At 47.4% G+C, this 19,800-nt stretch overlaps 1 protein-coding gene across 1 annotated transcript in view; it reads left to right on the top strand.

Moving 5' to 3' along the window:
- Window positions 1-19,800, top strand: part of LOC137309840 (proteasome subunit beta type-8-like) — a 199,366-nt gene that overhangs the window by 84,804 nt on the left and 94,762 nt on the right. Inside the window, exons 3-4 of the mRNA XM_067977856.1 lie at window positions 10,078-10,189; window positions 10,943-11,072. Of these exons, the coding sequence (XP_067833957.1) occupies window positions 10,078-10,189; window positions 10,943-11,072 (242 nt within the window). The remainder of the gene's footprint in view (window positions 1-10,077; window positions 10,190-10,942; window positions 11,073-19,800) is intronic.

The following is a 19,800-nucleotide window of genomic DNA, read 5'->3' as shown; positions in this document are numbered from 1 at the left end:
GCACGTGGCAGATGAAATTTAATACAGACAAGTGAGGAGTGATACATTTTGGCAGGAAGAATGAGGAGAGGCGATATAAACTAAAGGGAACAATTCTAAAGGGGGTGCAGGAACAGAGAGACCTGGGGGTGTATGTACACAAATCATTGAAGGTGGCAGGACAGGTTGAGAAAGTTTATGGGATCCTGGGCTTTATAAATAGAGGCATAGAGTACAAAAGCAAGGAAGTTATGTTGAACCTTTATAAAACACTGGTTCAGCCACAACTGGAGTATTGTGTCCAATTCTGGGCACCGTACTTTAGGAGGGATGTGAAGGCCTTAGAGAGGGTGCAGAGGAGATTTACTAGAATGGTTCCAGGGATGAGGGACTTCAGTTATGTGGATAGACTGGAGAAGCTGGGGTTGTTCTCCTTGGAGCAGAGAAGGTTGAGAGGAGATTTGATCGAGGTGTTCAAAATCATGAAGGGTTTTGATAGAGTAAATAAGGAGAAACTGTTCCCATTGGCGGAAGGGTCGAGAACCAGAGGACACAGATTTAAGGTGATTGGCAAAAGAACTAAAGGTGACATGAGTGGTTATGATCTGGAATGTTCTGCCTGAAAGGGCGGTGGAGGCAGATTCAATCGTGGCCTTCAAAAAGGAATTGGATAAATATTTGAAGGGAAAAAATTTTCAGGCTACAGGGAGAGAGTGGGGGAATGGGTGGGACTAACTGGATTGCTCTTACAAAGAGCCAGCTTGGGCTCGATGGGCCGAATGACCTCCTTCTGTGCCCTAACCATTCTATGATTCTATAATCTCGATCAGAGGTTCGCAAACTTGCTTTGCTGAGCCCTCCCTTCGGAGATTCAAGTGTGAATTCCCCTCCCTACCCCTGCATCTTTTCTAAGAAACAGTATTTTGCAGTCCCGAAGAAGATGGCCGATTTCATCACTATTGGTTTCACAAACTGGGGGGAATGGAGAGAGGTTCCAACTGCCTGCCTTCAAACACATAGAGATTGTGAGCTTCAAACAGCTGGCTCCTTTAAGGATCACGACTTCCGGGCAGCAATCAGGAGATGCCACAGAAATGCCTTTGATGTAGCCTGGCACACCAGAGGAGAGGCAGTATCGGGTGATCTCAGTACAGGGCAGGATGTGCGATTCCCCACTCATTTCTAGAATCACATACTGGACCAATCAGAGAAATGTTTGGTGACTCGTTACTGTTGTTATAAATTTGGGTTTGGCAACTGTTAAAACATTGTTTTCTTTCCTGGTTGAAGGAATGCAGAATTGAATGTATTTTATCAGACTTTCCAATAAGAAAACTATTCAATACAATATAGTGAAAGGGAGCCTCGACCTTCGATTTAAAAAGCACATCGATTAACACTCACAATATGATTTCATGTCTGCCTGAACTCGGTAGGTATTCCCCTGTGTTCTGGTGCTGTTTGGTGGGTGTACACAGTGTCACCTCGATACACAGCAAATAACTACAAATCTCACACCTGAGATTTATCCATATTGACAGTTTTGGTAAAAAGAGAGATTGGTGATCAAATTCAAGTTAATAATCCATACTTACTTTCCAATCAGGTCCATTTGTTTTATTATATAAGTTGTGAAGTTAAGATGATCCACCTATTAGTGAGCAAGGTACGGATATAATAATTATCCCTGTTTCCATTAAAGGGCTGATTGAGAAGCCAAACAGGAATATACCTCAACTTTCATCAGTGATCTTAAAAACATTCGCTTCAAACTAATATGTTAGGTTACATGCAGAATAATATATCACATACACTGATATGTTCACACATAACACATGCACATAGACACAGGTAGACTCACAGACACAGACACATACATCGACACACACATGGCACGTACATTGACACATGCATGACACGTACATTGACACACGCATGACACGTACATTGACACACGCATGTAATAAATTGGATAGCCCAGTGGTGAAGGATAGAATTCTAGAGCCTGGTCTTCAGTTGCTTCCAAGCCTTTATTCACAGAGATCCACATTACCCCCACACCACACCCGAGATCAGCTCACATATAAATAGAGAAAAGAGAGTCCCCAATTCATACACAGCACCTGAATACAATTTACACTAAATGATATCAATCATATGGATACACTTAACAACGCAGACACAGATATGTGCATACACAGGCACATGCACAGACAGAATGCACAAGTGCACACACCAATATGCAGACACAGACACAAACACTCACACACACCCACACACTCGCATGCACACTTGCGTACATACAGACATTTACACAGACACAGAGACACACCCACACGCACACAGACATGTACGGACAGACAGAGACACACCCACACACACATAGACATGTACGGACAGACAGAGACACACCCACACACACACAGAGATGTACGGACAGACAGAGACACATCCACACACACACATAGACATGTACGGACAGACAGAGACACACCCACACACACACAGAGATGTACGGACAGACAGAGACACACCCACACACATAGACATGTACAGACAGACAGAGACACACCCACATACACACAGAGATGTACGGACAGACAGAGACACACCCACACACACATAGACATGTACGGACAGACAGAGACACACCCACACACACACAGAGATGTACGGACAGACAGAGACACATCCACACACACACATAGACATGTACGGACGGACAGAGACACACCCACACGCACATAGACATGTACAGACAGACAGAGACACACCCACACACACATAGACATGTACGGACAGACAGAGACACACCCACACACACACAGACATGTACAGACAGACAGTGACACACCCACACACACACAGACATGTACGGACAGACAGAGACACACCCACACACACATAGACATGTACGGACAGACAGAGACACACCCACACACACACAGACATGTACGGACAGACAGAGACACACCCACACACACACAGACATGTACGGACAGACAGAGACACACCCACACACACACATAGACATGTACGGACAGACAGAGACACACCCACACACATAGACATGTACGGACAGACAGAGACACACCCACACACATAGACATGTACGGACAGACAGAGACACACCCACACACACACATAGACATGTACGGACAGACAGAGACACACCCACACACATAGACATGTACGGACAGACAGAGACACACCCACACACACACAGACATGAACGGACAGACAGAGACACACCCACACACACACATAGACATGTACGGACAGACAGAGACACACCCACACACATAGACATGTACGGACAGACAGAGACACACCCACACACACACAGAGATGTACGGACAGACAAAGACACACCCACACACACACATAGACATGTACGGACAGACAGAGACACACCCACACACACACAGAGATGTACGGACAGACAGAGACACACCCACACACATAGACATGTACGGACAGACAGAGACACACCCACAAACACATAGACATGTACGGACAGACAGAGACACACCCACAAACACATAGACATGTACGGACAGACAGAGACACATTCACACACACACAGACATGTACGGACAGACAGAGACACACCCACACACACATAGACATGTACGGACAGACAGAGACACACCCACAAACACAGACATGTACGGACAGACAGAGACACACCCACAAACACACAGACATGTACGGACAGACAGAGACACACCCACACACACACAGAGATGTACGGACAGACAGAGACACACCCACACACACATAGACATGTACGGACAGACAGAGACACACCCACACACACACAGAGATGTACGGACAGACAGAGACACACCCACACACATAGACATGTACGGACAGACAGAGACACACCCACAAACACATAGACATGTACGGACAGACAGAGACACACCCACACACATAGACATGTACGGACAGACAGAGACACATTCACACACACATAGACATGTACGGACAGACAGAGACACACCCACACACACACAGACATGTACGGACAGACAGAGACACACCCACAAACACATAGACATGTACGGACAGACAGAGACACACCCACACACACATAGACATGTACGGACAGACAGAGACACACCCACACACACATAGACATGTTAGACCCACTCACCCGCCCTCTCCCCGTAGCCCTGCAAATTTTTTCCCTTCAAGTATTTATCCAGTTCCCTTTTGAAGGCCATGATTGAATCTGCCTCCACCACCCCCTCGGGCAGTGCATTCCAGATCCTAACAACTCGCTGTGTAAAAAGGTTTTTCCTCATGTCACCTTTGGTTCTTTTGCCAATCACCTTAAATCTGTGTCCTCTAGTTCTTGACCCTTCCGCCAATGGGAACAGTTTCTCTCTATCTACTCTGTCTAAACCCTTCATGATTTTGAATACCTCGATCAAATCTCCTCTTAACCTTCTCTGCGCTAAGGAGAACAATCCCAGCTTCTCCAGTCTATCCACGTTACTGAAGTCCCTCATCCCTGGAACCATTCTCGTAAATCTCCTCTGCACCCTCTCTAAGGCTTTCACATCCTTCCTAAAGTACGGTGCCCAGAACTGGACACAATACTCCAGTTGTGGCCGAACCAGTGTTTTATAAAGGTTCAACATAACTTCCTTGCTTTTGTACTCTATCCTCTATTAATAAAGCCCAGGCATTTTTATCTGCTTTCTCAACCTGTGAACCTTCAATGATTTGTGTACATACGCCCCAGGTCTCTCTATTCCTGACTCCCCTTTAGAATTGTTCCCTTTAGTTTATATTGCCTCTCCTCATTCTTCCTGGCAAAATGTGTCACTTCACACTTCTCTGTGTTAAATTTCATCTGCCACGTGTCCGCCCATTCCACCAGCCTGTCTATATCCTCTTGAAGTCTATCACTATCCTCCTCACTGTTTACTACACTTGCAAGTTTTGTTTCATCTGCAAATTTTGAAATTGTGCCCTGTACACCCAAGTCCAAGTCATTAATATATATCAAAAAAAGCAGTGGTCCCAGCACCGACCCCTGGGGAACACCACTGTACACCTCCCTCCAGTCCGAAAAACAACCGTTCACCACTACTCTCTGTTTCCTGCCACTTAGCCAATTCTGTATCCATGCTGCCACTGCCCCTTTTATTCCATGGGCTTCAATTTTGCTGATAAGCCTATTATGTGGCATTTTATCAAACACCTTTTGAAAGTCCATATACACATCAACCACATTGCCCTCATCGACCCTCTCTGTTACCTCATCAAAAACTCTTTCACATTAGTGAAACATGATTTGCCTTTAACAATCCGTGCTGGCTTTCCTTTATTAACCCACATTTGTTCAAGTGACTGTTAATTTTGTCCTGGATTATTGTTTCTAAAAGTTTCCCCACCACCGAGGTTAAACTGACTGGCCTGTAGTTGCTGGGTTTATCCTTACTCCTTTTCTTTAACAAGGGTGTAACATTTGCAATTCTCCAGTCCTCTGGCACCACCCCGGTATCTAAGGATGTTTGGAAGATTATGGCCAGTACCTCCGCAATTTCCACCCTTACTTCCCTCAGCAACCTAGGATGCATCCCATCCGGACCGGGTGACTTTTCTACTTTAAGTACAGCCAGCCTTTCTAGTATCTCCTCTTTATCAATTTTCACCCCATCCAGTATCTCAACTACCTCCCCTTTTACTGACACTGTAGCAGCATCTTCTTCCTTGGTAAAGACAGATGCAAAGTATTCATTTAGTACCTCGGCCATGCCCTCTGCCTCCATGCGTAGATCTCCTTTTTAGTCCCTAATCGGCCCCAGCCCTCCTCTTACTACTCGTTTACTATTTATATACCTAGAGAAGACTTTTACGTTCCCTTTTATGTTAGTTGCGATTCTATTCTCATACTCTCTCTTTTCCCCTCTTATTTCCCTTTTCACTTCTCCCCTGAACTTTCAATATTCAGCCTGGGGATCGGGCGGGAAAGTGGAGTTGAGGTCGAAGATCAGCCATGATCTGATTGAATGGCGGAGCAGGCTCGAGGGGCCATATGTCCTACTCCTTCTCCTATTTCTTATGTTCTTATGTTCTCACTTGTATTATCAACCTGCCATCTCTCATACGCCCCCTTTTTTCTGCTTCATCTTACTCTCTATCTCTTTCGTCACCCAGGGAGCTCTGGCTTTAGTTGCCCTCCCTTTCCCCCTCATGGGAATGTACCTAGACTGTACCCGAACCATTTCCTCTTTAAAGGCCGCCCATTGTTCGATTACAGTCTCACCGGCTAATCTTTGATTCCGATTTACCCGGGCCAGATACGTTCTCAACCCACTGAAACTGGCCCTCCTCCAATTGAGTATTTTTAATCTAGATTGTTTCTCGTCCTTTTCCATAACTAATCTAAACCTTATGATATTATGATCACTGTTCCCTAAATGTTCCCCCACTGACACTTGCTCCACTTGACCCACCTCATTCCCCAGAATCAGATCCAGCAATGCCTCCTTCCTCGTTGGGCTGGAAACCGACTGATCAAGAAAGTTCTCCTGAACACACTTCAGAAATTCCTCCCCCTCTCTGCCCTTTACACTATTACTATCCCAGTCTATATTAGGATAGTTGAAGTCCCCCATTATCACTACTCTATAGTCCTTGCACCTCTCTGTAATTTCCCTGAAAATTTGCTCCTCTATCTCCTTCCCACTAGTTGGTGGCCTGTAGAATACACCCAGTAGTGTAATGGCACCTCGATTGTTTCTTAACTCTAACCAAATAGATTCTGTCCTTTACCCCTCCAGGACATCCTCTCTCTCCAGCACTGCAATGTTCTCCTTAATCAATACTCCCATCCCCCCTCCTCCTTTCTTTCCTTCCCTGTTTTTCCTGAACTCCTTGTATCCAGGAATATTTAGTACCCAATCCTGCCCTTTTTTGAGCCAGGTCTCCGTTATCTCCACAACATCATATTCCCATGTGACTATTTGTACCTGCAGCTCACCGACCTTGTTTACCAGGCTTTGTGCGTTTACACACATGCACTGTAAACCAATCGTGGACCTTCCTGTTGTTGACCGGAGGTCACCGGTTATGGTTACTGGCTTAGTACACAGAGGAGAAGAGTCAATTCTCTCTTAACTCTCAATTCACTTTATTCACGCCGTTAGATCATATACATATAACTTATACGTCTGGTTAGATATAGACATGCAGTTTACAGCAGGTTATACAGTCTTATACCCAAACTAAGATCTAAACGCACACCCACTAGGTTTCTCTGATTGGTCACAGAACATAAAGGATAATACCTGAAAAGGAGAGCTGACGCTGGCCAGGCGTTCCGTTCTCTCTCTCTTTCGATGTCGTCTCTACGTCCCTGACGTAGGGTCTTCCACTTCTGCGATGGTTGGTCTCCGGAGTCTTCGCTCTGCCTCCATGCCTCAGATCCTTCATTCTTATTCCCAATCTTATCTCCTCAGGCTGTGCTGTCTCTCTCTGCCGTTAGTTCAGGCTTGCTCGCCTAGTCTGTGTCTCCTCCTCATTGGCTCTGTCCCAAGGACTTAGGTAGCATTACCTCATTACTCCTTTCCTAAATAAGGACTTGTGTCTTAACACATCTCCTTTGTCTTTCACAAAACTTGGTTAATTCAAACCGGTTCCAGGCAGCTGAGGCCAGTAACTGAACTCAGGTTACTTTAGTTCAAAAGTCGTTCCTGCCTGTGTGTATCAGCAGCCGACGTCTCCGATTACCGCAGCCCCTGGCCAACACTGCACTCTCTCTTAGTCTGATCCCACCTAACACTGGACTGTTTCTTACTCTAGTGCTATCTGTCTCTCCCAATCCTTTGTGCCCCTTGTTTCTCCTTTCAAATGCTGCTTCCTGGTGCCCATCCCCCTGACAAATTAGTTTAAACCCCGCTCCCCCACAGCACTAGTGAACCTCCCCGCGAGGACATTGGTCCCAGCTCTGTTGAGGTCCAACCCGTCCATCTTGAACAGGTCCCTCTTGCCCAGAACTGGTCCCAAAGCCCCAAGAGTCTGAAGTCCTCCCTCTTGCACCATGTCTCTAGCCACACATTAACCTGCCTTATCTTCCTATTTCTGTACTCACTAGCGAGTGGCACTGGGAGTAATCCAGAGATTACTACCTCTGAGGTCCTGCTTTTTAACTTCCTCCCTCATTCCTGAAACTCTGACCGCAGGACCTCATCCCTTTCCTTCCCTATGTCATTGGTTCCCACATGGACCATGACTTCTGGCTGAACCCCTTCCCCTCCTGCAGAATATTCTGCACCCTCTCCGTGATGGTCTTTACCCCGGCACCAGGGAGGCAACACACCCTGCAGGACTCGCAACGATGGTCACAGAAAGGCCTGTCTGTCCCCCTGACTATCGAATCCCCTATGTCTACTGCATTTCTACACTTCACTGTGCCCCCCTGTGCAGTCCTTTGCCCCCCGGTGCCATGCTCAGGACTGCACTCCTTCGAGGTGTCCTCACCCTCACTGGTATTGAGTGCTGATACCGGTTTGAGAGTGGCCACACACCCAGGAGATTCCTGCACTGCCTCCCTCTTCCTACCCTTTCGGATGGCCCCCACTCGCTATCCTGAGCTCTCTGTGACTGTGGGGTGACCACCTCCTGGAACGGACGATCCAGGAAACCTTCAGCCTCCCTGATGCTCCAGAGTGACTCCAGCCGCCCCTCAAGCTCAGAAACCCTCAGCTTGAGCTCGAGCAATTGGAGGCATCTCCTGTACACGTGGCTCTCCCGGACACATGGAGTTCCCACATGGAGCAGGAATTACAGACAATGGGTCTCAGCTGCCCGTCCATTTTATTTCGAAACCTTATTTTTCTGAACTCCCTTTAGATACTCGATTATTATTAATTTACTTACTGTTTATTTACCCCGATTAACTGACCCTTTTATTCCGGGTCTCTCTGTTCACTCTCCTTCCTCCTCTGCACCTAATTCCCCCCTCACCGAATTCTTAGGTTCCCACTTGGTTCACGATCCACTCCGTTCACAATTCGTTCTGTGATTCAGCAGATAATCTTCTACTTTCTACACCTTTTGAGAGCAGCAGTTCTAACTGTTCAATCAGCTTCCAGCTCCCAGTAATCACCTCGATTCAGGCAATCACTTACAACTGTTAACTGCCACTGCTACAGACAGACATGATGTGGAGATGCCGGTGATGGACTGGGGTTGACAATTGTAAACAATTTTACAACACCAAGTTATAGTCCAGCAATTTTATTTTAAATTCACAAGCTTTCGGAGGCTACCTCCTTCCTCAGGTGAACGATGTGGAAAATCGTTCACCTGAGGAAGGAGGTAGCCTCCGAAAGCTTGTGAATTTAAAATAAAATTGCTGGACTATAACTTGGTGTTGTAAAATTGTTTACAACAGACAGACATGTACGCACACACAACCAGACGTGTACGCACACATACAGACACGTCCACATACAGATGTGTACAATCATACAGAGACACACCCACATACAAACATATACACACACACGGAGACACGCCCACACACACAGACATGGATGCACACACAGAGACATGTATGTGAACAGTCATGCCCACATACAGACATGTACTCACACAGAGGCATGCCCACACACATGCAGACATTTACACATACAGAGACATGTACGCACACAGTGACACGCCCACATAGACATGTACAGACACAAACACGTATGTACACAGAGACATGCCCACACACACAGACATGTACGCACACAGAGACATGCCCACCCACAGATATGTACGCACACACAGACATGTACACGCACACACAGACATGTACACACACACAGACTCACCCACACACACAGATATGTGTATGCACACACATAGCCATGTACGCAGACACAGACATGTATGTGCACAGAGACATGTACACACACAAACATGCACGCACACACACACACACACAGATATGTATGTGCACAGAGACACGGCCACACACATTCAAACGCACCCACGCACATATGGACACGGCCACACAGATCTACATACACAGACATAGTAATTCACAACACCTATAGCATGACAAAAATATAATTGTCCTCTTTTATTTAGATACCCAGGAATGCAAGAAGGTGATTGAGATAAACCCCTACCTGCTGGGTACAATGTCTGGCTGTGCTGCGGACTGTGTCTACTGGGAGCGAATGTTGGCCAAGCAGTGCAGGTGATTAAAATAAATAGAACAATTTAAAGTTTTGGTCTCCTTACCTAAGGAAGGATACACTCGCCTTAGAGGCGGTGCCACGAAGGTTCACTAGATTGATTCCTGGGATGAGAGGGTTGTCCTATGAGGAGAGGTTGAGTAGAATGGGCTTATACTCTCTGGAGTTTAGAAGAATGAGAGGTGATCTCATTGAAACATATAAGGTAACATATAACTGAGGGGGCTTGACAGGGTAGATGCTGAGAGGCTCTTTCCCCTGGCTGGAGAGTCCAGAACTAGGGGGCATAGTCTCAGGATAAGGGGTCGGCCATTTAGGACTGAGATGAGAAGGAATTTCTTCACTCAGAGTGGTGAATCTTTGGAATTCTCTACCCTGTGGATGCTGAGTCGTTGAATATATTCAAGACTGAGATCGAAAGATTTTTGGACTCTCGTGGAATCGAGGGATATGGGGATCGGGCGGGAAAGTGGAGTTGAGGTCGAAGATCAGCCATGATCTGATTGAATGGCGGAGCAGGCTCGAGGGGCCGAATGGCCTACTCCTGCTGCTATTTCTTATGTTCTGATGCACCTTTTAATTATTGGGAAATATGGTTCAATGGAAAATGGAATGATACTGTTAGTTTAAAATGTTTGAATTATTACTTCACAATTAAATATTTAGTTACTTTGCAGCAATTAAATCAGATTAATGTCACCAATATATTTCATCGCTTTGTTTTGCAAGATTTCATCGCTGGTTATATTTTACAGGATATATAAATTACGAAACAAGGAACGCATCTCAGTGTCTGCTGCCTCCAAACTATTGGCTAACATGGTTTCTGAGTATAAAGGCATGGGAATGTCGATGGGCACCATGGTCTGTGGCTGGGATAACAAGGTATGGAATGAGCAGGGTATGAGGGGCACTGGACTGTCGATGGGCACCATGATCTGTGGCTGGGATAACAAGGTATGGAATGAGCAGGGTGTAAAGGGTATAGAATCATAGAATCACAGACTGATTACAGCACAGAAGGAGGCCATTCGGCCCATCGAGCCCATGCCAGATCTTTGTAAGAGCAATCCAGTTAGTCCCATTCCCCCGCTCTTTCCTGCAATTTTTTTTCCCTTCAAGTATTTATCCAATTCCCTTTTTGAAAGCCATGATTGAATCTGCCTCCACCGCCCTTTCAGACAGCGCATTCCAGATCAAAACCACTCGCTGCGTAAAAATGTTTTTCCTCATGTTGCTTTTGGTTCTTTTGCCAATCACCTTAAATCTGTGTCCTCTGGTTCTCGACCCTTCCACCAATGGGAACAGTTTCACTTTATTTAAACCCTTCATAATTTTGAATACGTCTATCAAATCTCCTCTTAACCTTCTCTGCTCGAAGGAGAACAATCCCAGTTTCTCCAGTCTATCCACGTAACTGAAGTCCCTCATCCCTGGAACCATTCGAGTTCCCTCTCCAAGGCCTTCACGTCCTTCCTAAAGTGCCTTTTGAAAGTCCATATACACGTCATCAACCGCATTGCCCATATCGACCCTCTCTGTTACCTCATCAAAAAACTCAATCAAGTTAGTAAAACACAATATGCTTTTAACAAATCTGTGCTGACTTTCATTTATTAATCCACACTTGTCTAAGTGACCAAGTAATTGGCAGGGTGTGAGGGGCACTGGACTGCCGATGGGCACCATGATCTGTGGCTGGGATAACAAGGTATGGAATGGGCAGGGTGTGAGGGGTATAGAATCATAGCATGATTACAGCACAGAAGTGGCCATCGAGCCCACGCAGGCTCTTTGTAAGAGCGATCCAGTTAGTCCCACTCCCCTGCTCTTTTCCTGTAGCCCTCCAAATATTTTCCCATCAAGTATTTATCAAATTCCTTTTTGAAAGCCATGATTGAATCTGCTTCCACCATCCTTTCAGGCAGCGCATTCATAAGAACATAGGAACATAAGAAATAGGAGCAGGAGTATACCATTCGGCCCCTCAAACCTGCTCTGCCATTCAATCAGATCATGGCTGATCTTCGATCTCAACTCCACTTTCCCGCCTGATCCCCATATCCCTCGATTCCCCTAGAGTCCAAAAATCTATCGATCTCAGCCTTGAATATATTCAATGACTGAGCATCCACAGCCCTCTGGGGTGGAGAATTCCAAAGATTCACCACCCTCTGAGTGAAGAAATTCCTCCTCATCTCAGTCCTAAATGGCCGACCCCTTATCCTGAGACTATGCCCCCTAGTTCTAGACTCTCCAGCCAGGGAAAACAGCCTCTCAGCATCTACCCTGTTAAGCCCCCTCAGAATCTTATGTTTCAATGAGATCACCTCTCATTCTTCTAAACTCCAGAAAATATAGGGCCATTCTTCTCAATCTCTCCTCACAGAACAACCCTCTCATCCCAGGAATTAATCTAGTGAACCTTCGTTGCACCCCCTCTAAGGCAAGTCTATCCTTCCTTAGGTCAGGAGATCAAAACTGTACACAGTACTCCAGGTGTGGTCTCACCAGAGCCCTATATAATTGCAGCAAGAATCATGGAATCGTAGTAAGGTTACAGCACGGAAGGAGGCCATTCGGCCCATTGACTCCGTGTCAGCTCTATGCAAGAGCAATTCAGCTAGTCCCACTCCCTGCAGCCCTGCAAATTTTTTCCTTTCAAGTACTTATCCAGTTCCATTTTGAAGGCCATGATTGAATCTACCTCCACCACCCCCTCGGGCAGTGCATTCCAGATCAAAACCACTCGCTGTGTAAAAAGTTTTTCCTCATGTCACCTTTGGTTCCTTTGCCAATCACCTTAAATCTGTGTCCTCTGGTTCTCGACCTTTCTGCCAATGGGAACAGTTTCTCTCTCTCTATTCTGTCTAGACCCTTCATGATTTTGAACACCTCGATCAAATCTCCTCTCAACCTTCTGTGTTCCAAGGAGAACCACCCCAGCTTCTCCAGTCTATCCATGTAACTAAAGTCTCTCATCCCTGGAATCATTCTCGTAAATCTTTTCTACACCCTCTCTAAGGCCTTCACATCTTTCCAAAGGTGCGGTGCCCAGAATTGGACACAACACTCCAGTTGTGGCCGAACCAGTTTATAAAGGTTCAACATAACTTCCTTGCTTTTGTACTCTATCCTCTATTTATAAAGCCCAGGATCCCGTATGCTTTTTTAACCACTTTCTCAACCTGTCCTGCCACCTTCAAAGATTTGTATATGTACACCCCCAGGTCTCTCTGTTCCTGCACCCCTTTAGAATTGTTCCCTTTAGTTTATATTGCCTCTCCTTATTCTTCCTGCCAAAATGTATCACTTCACACTGCTCTGCATTAAATTTCATCTGCCACGTGTCCGCCCATTCCACCAGCCTGTCTATATCCTCTTGAAGTCTATCACTATCCTCCTCACTGTTTACTACACTTCCAAATTTTGTGTCATCTGCAAATTTTGAAATTGTGGCCTGTGCACCCAAGTCCAAGTCATTAATATATATCAAGAAAAGCAGTGATCCCAGCACCGACCCCTGGGGAACACCACTGTACACCTCCCTCCAGTCCGAAAAACAACCGTTCACCACTACTCTCTGTTTCCTGTCACTGAGCCAATTTCGTATCCATGCTGCTACTGCCCCTTTTATTCCATGGTCTTCAATCTTGATGATAAGCCTATTATGTGGCACTTTATCAAACACCTTTTGAAAGTCCATATACACGTCATCAACCTCATTTCCCTCATCAACCCTCTCTGTTACCTCATCAAAAAACTCAATCAAGTTAGTTAAACACGATTTGCCTTTAACAAATCCGTGCTGGCTTTCCTTTATTAATCCAAACTTGTCCAAGTGACTATTAACTTTATCCCGGATTATCGTTTCTAAAAGTTTCCCCACCACTGAGGTTAAACTGACTGGCCTGTAGTTGCTGGGTTTATCCTTACACCCTTTTTTGAACAAGGGTGTAACATTTGCAATTCTCCAGTCCTCTGGCACCACCCCTGTATCTAAGGATGTTTGGAAGATTATGGCCAGTACCTCCGCAATTTCCACCCTGACTTCCCTCAGAAACCTAGGATGCATCCCATCCGGACCGGGTGACTTAATAACTTTAAGTACAGCCAGCTTTTCTAGTACCTCCGCTTTATCAATTTTCACCCCATCCAGTATCTCAACTACCTCCCCTTTTACTGTGATTTTGGCAGCATCTTCTTCCTTGGTAAAGACAGATGCAAAGTATTCATTTAGTACCTCGACCATGCCCTCTGCCTCCATGCACAGGTCTCCTTTTTGGTCTCTCATCGGCCCCACCCCTCCTCTTACTACCCGTTTACTATTTATCTGCCTATAGAAGACTTCTGGATTCCCTTTTATGTTGGCCACCACTCTATTCTCATACTCTCTCTTATTTCCTTTTTCACTTCTCCTCTGTACTTTCTGTATTCAGCCTGGTTCCTACTTATATAATCAACCTGACATCTGTCATATGATCCTTTTTCTGCTTCATCTTACTCTCTATCTCTTTCGTCACCCAGGGAGCTCTGGCTTTAGTTGCCCTACCTTTCCCCCTCATGGGAATGTACCTAGACTGTACCCGAACCATTTCCTCTTTAAAGGCCGCCCATTGTTCGATTACAGTCTCACCGGCTAATCTTTGATTCCGATTTACCCGGGCCAGATCCGTTCTCAACCCACTGAAATTGGCCCTCCTCCAATTGAGTATTTTTAATCTAGATTGTTTCTCGTCCTTTTCCATAATTAATCTAAACCTTATGATATTATGATCACTGTTCCCTAAATGTTCCTCCACTGACACTTGCTCCACTTGACCCACCTCATTCCCCTGAACCAGATCCAGCAATGCCTCCTTCCTCGTTGGGCCGGAAACGTACTGATCAAGAAAGTTCTCCTGAACACACTTCAGAAATTCCTCCCCCGCTCTGCCCTTAACACTATTACCATCCCAGTCTATATTAGGATAGTTGAAGTCCCCCATTATCACTACTCTACAGTTCTTGCACCTCCCCGTAATCTCCCTGAAAATTTTCTCCTCTATCTCCTTCCCACTAGTTGGTGGCCTGTAGAATACACCCAGTAGTGTAATGGCACCTCGATTGTTTCGTAACTCGAACCAAATAGATTCTGTCCTTTACCCCTCCAGGACATCCTCTCCCTCCAGTACTGCAATATTCTCCTTCATCAATACTGCCAACCCCCCCACCTCCTTTTTTCCTTCCCTATCTTTCCTGAACACCTTGTATCCAGGAATATTTAGACCCCAATCCTGCCCTTTTTTGAGCCAGGTCTCCGTTATCTCCACGACATCATATTCCCATGTGACGATTTGTACCTGCAGCTCACCGACCTTGTTTACCAGGCTTCGTGCGTTTACACACATGCACTGTAAACCAATCGTAGACCTTCTCGTATTCTCTCCGAGTCTGATCCCACCTAACACCTACTTTCTCGAGTGCGACCTGTCTCTCCCGATCCTTTGTGCATCTTTTACATTGCGACATCCTGGTGCCCATCCCCCTGCCAAATTAGTTAAACCCCCACAGCACGAGTGAACATGGCCGCAAGGTCATTGGTCCCAGCTCTGTTGAAGTCCAAACCGTCCGCCTTGCACTGGTCCCTCCTGCCCCAGGGGGTGCATCCCTCATCGGAAAACTCAATGTGGAAAACAATTTGCCTCTGATACATGGAGAGGTATATTCGGTGATATTATTGGGGACAAGTTGACACAGGAGGTGAATTCTCCTCATGGCATATTAAATAACATACGGACTGTTCTTACAAAGTGTGCAGCGAGCAGGAGCGGCAAATCGTCGACCCATTATCAGCACACTGCCCCCCCTCTCTATACACACTGGGGATTATCAGCACACTGCCCCCCCCTCTATACACACTGGGGATTATCAGCACACTGCCCCCCCTCTATACACACTGGGGATTATCAGCACACTGCCCCCCCTCTATACACACTGGGGATTATCAGCACACTGCCCCCCCTCTATACACACTGGGGATTATCAGCACACTGCCCCCCCTCTATACACACTGGGGATTATCAGCACACTGCCCCCTCTCTCTACACACACTGGGGATTATCAGCACACTGCCCCCTCTCTCTACACACACTGGGGATTATCAGCACACTGCCCCCTCTCTATACACACTGGGGATTATCAGCACACAGCCCCCTCTTTCTACACACACTGGGGATTATCAGCACACTGCCCCCCCTCTATACACACTGGGGATTATCAGCACACTGCCCCCTCTCTCTACACACACTGGGGATTATCAGCACACTGCCCCCTCTCTCTACACACACTGGGGATTATCAGCACACTGCCCCCTCTCTATACACACTGGGGATTATCAGCACACAGCCCCCTCTTTCTACACACACTGGGGATGATCAGCACACTGCCCCCTCTCTCTATACACACTGGGGATTATCAGCACACTGCCCCCTCTCTATACACACTGGGGATTATCAGCACACTGCCCCCTCTCTGTACACACTGGGGATTATCAGCACACTGCCCCCTCTCTCTACACACACTGGGGATTATCAGCACACTGCCCCCTCTCTCGAAACACACTGAGGATTATCAGCACACTGCCCCCTCTCTCGAAACACACTGGGGATTATCAGCACACTGCCCCCTCTCTCGAAACACACTGGGGATTATCAGCACACTGCCCCCTCTCTCGATACACACTGGGGATTATCAGCACACTGCCCCCTCTCTACACACACTGGGGATTATCAGCACACTGCCCCCTCTCTCTACACACACTGGGGATTATCAGCACACTGACCCTCTCTACACACACTGGGGATTATCAGCACACTGTCCCCTCTCTCTATACACACTGGGGATTATCAGCACACTGCCCCCTCTCGATACACACTGAGGATTATCAGCACACTGCCCTCTCTCGATACACACTGGGGATTATCAGCACACTGCCCCCTCTCTCTACACACACTGGGGATTATCAGCACACTGACCCTCTCTACACACACTGGGGATTATCAGCACACTGCCCCCTCTCTCTACACACACTGGGGATTATCAGCACACTGCCCCCTCTCTATACACACTGGGGATTATCAGCACACTGCCCCCTCTCTTTACACACTGGGGATTATCAGCACACTGCCCCCTCCCGAAACACACTGGGGATTATCAGCACACTGCCCCCTCTCTCTATACACACTGGGGATTATCATCACACTGCCCCCTCTCTCTATACACACTGGGGATTATCAGCACACTGCCCCCTCTCTGTACACACTGGGGATTATCAGCACACTGCCCCCTCTCTGTACACACTGGGGATTATCAGCACATTGTCCCCTCTCTCTACACACACTGGGGATTATCAGCACACTGCCCCCTCTCTCGAAACACACTGGGGATTATCAGCACACTGCCCCCTCTCGATACACACTGGGGATTATCAGCACACTGTCCCCTCTCTCTACACACACTGGGGATTATCAGCACACTGCCCTCTCTCAATACACACTGGGGATTATCAGCACACTGCCCTCTCTCAATACACACTGGGGATTATCAGCACACTGCCCCCTCTCTATGCACACTGGGGATTATCAGCACACTGCCCCCTCTCTATACACACTGGGGATTATCAGCACACTGCCCCCTCTCTATACACACTGGGGATTATCAGCACACTGCCCCCTCTCTCGAAACACACTGGGGATTATCAGCACACTGCCCCCTCTCAATACACAATGGGGATTATCAGCACACTGCCCCCTCTCTACACACACTGGGGATTATCAGCACACTGCCCCCTCTCTCTACACACACTGGGGATTATCAGCACACTGACCCTCTCTACACACACTGGGATTATCAGCACACTGTCCCCTCTCTCTACACACACTGGGGATTATCAGCACACTGCCCCCTCTCTCTATACACACTGGGGATTATCAGCACACTGTCCCCTCTCTCTACACACTGGGGATTATCAGCACACTGTCCCCTCTCTCTACACACACTGGGGATTATCAGCACACTGCCCCCTCTCTATACACACTGGGGATTATCAGCACACTGCCCCCTCTCTATACACACTGGGGATTATCAGCACACTGCCCCCTCTCTGTACACACTGGGGATTATCAGCACACTGCCCCCTCTCTACACACACTGGGGATTATCAGCACACTGCCCCCTCTCGACACACACTGGGGATTATCAGCACACTGCCCCCTCTCTCTATACACACTGGGGATTATCAGCACACTGCCCTCTCTCAATACACACTGGGGATTATCAGCACACTGCCCCCTCTCTATACACACTGGGGATTATCAGCACACTGCCCCCTCTCTATACACACTGGGGATTATCAGCACACTGCCCCCTCTCTGCACACACTGGGGATTATCAGCACACTGCCCCCTCTCGACACAAACTGGGGATTATCAGCACACTGCCCCCTCTCTCTATACACACTGGGGATTATCAGCACACTGCCCCCTCTCTATACACACTGGGGATTATCATCACACTGCCCCCTCGCCACACACACTGGGGATTATCAGCACACTGCCCCCTCTCGACACACTGGGGATTATCAGCACACTGCCCCCTCTCTCTGTACACACTGGGGATTATCAGCACACTGCCCCCTCTCCAGACACACTGGGGATTATCAGCACACTGCCCCCTCTCTCCACACACACTGGGGATTATCAGCACACTGCCCCCTCTCTCTACACACACTGGGGATTATCAGCACACTGCCCCCTCTCTCTATACACACTGGGGATTATCAGCACACTGCCCCCTGTCAAAACACACTGGGGATTATCAGCACACTGCCCCCTCTCTGTACACACTGGGGATTATCAGCACACAGCCCCCTCTCTCTATACACACTGGGGATTATCAGCACACTGCCCCCTCTCTCTATACACACTGGGGATTATCAGCACACAGCCCCCTCTCTCTATACACACTGGGGATTATCAGCACACTGCCCCCTCTCTCTGTACACACTGGGGATTATCAGCACACTGCCCCCTCTCGAAACACACTGGGGATTATCAGCACACTGCCCCCTCTCTGAACACAATGGGGATTATCAGCACACTGCCCCCTCTCGATACACACTGGGGATTATCAGCACACTGCCCCCTCTCCATACACACTGGGGATTATCAGCACACTGCCCCCTCTCGATACACACTGGGGATTATCAGCACACTGTCCCCTCTCTCTATACACACTGGGGATTATCAGCACACTGCCCCCTCTCTACACACACTGGGGATTATCAGCACACTGCCCCCTCTCTATACACACTGGGGATTATCAGCACACTGCCCCCTCTCTTTACACACTGGGGATTATCAGCACACTGCCCCCTCCCGAAACACACTGGGGATTATCAGCACACTGCCCCCTCTCTCTATACACACTGGGGATTATCATCACACTGCCCCCTCTCTCTATACACACTGGGGATTATCAGCACACTGCCCCCTCTCTGTACACACTGGGGATTATCAGCACACTGCCCACTCTCTGTACACACTGGGGATTATCAGCACATTGTCCCCTCTCT

Source organism: Heptranchias perlo, unplaced genomic scaffold (assembly GCF_035084215.1).
Source record: "Heptranchias perlo isolate sHepPer1 unplaced genomic scaffold, sHepPer1.hap1 HAP1_SCAFFOLD_183, whole genome shotgun sequence".
Taxonomy (NCBI): domain Eukaryota; kingdom Metazoa; phylum Chordata; class Chondrichthyes; order Hexanchiformes; family Hexanchidae; genus Heptranchias; species Heptranchias perlo.
The sequence above is the reverse complement of the archived record's forward strand: the minus strand, read 5'-3'. Positions and strand labels throughout refer to the sequence as shown.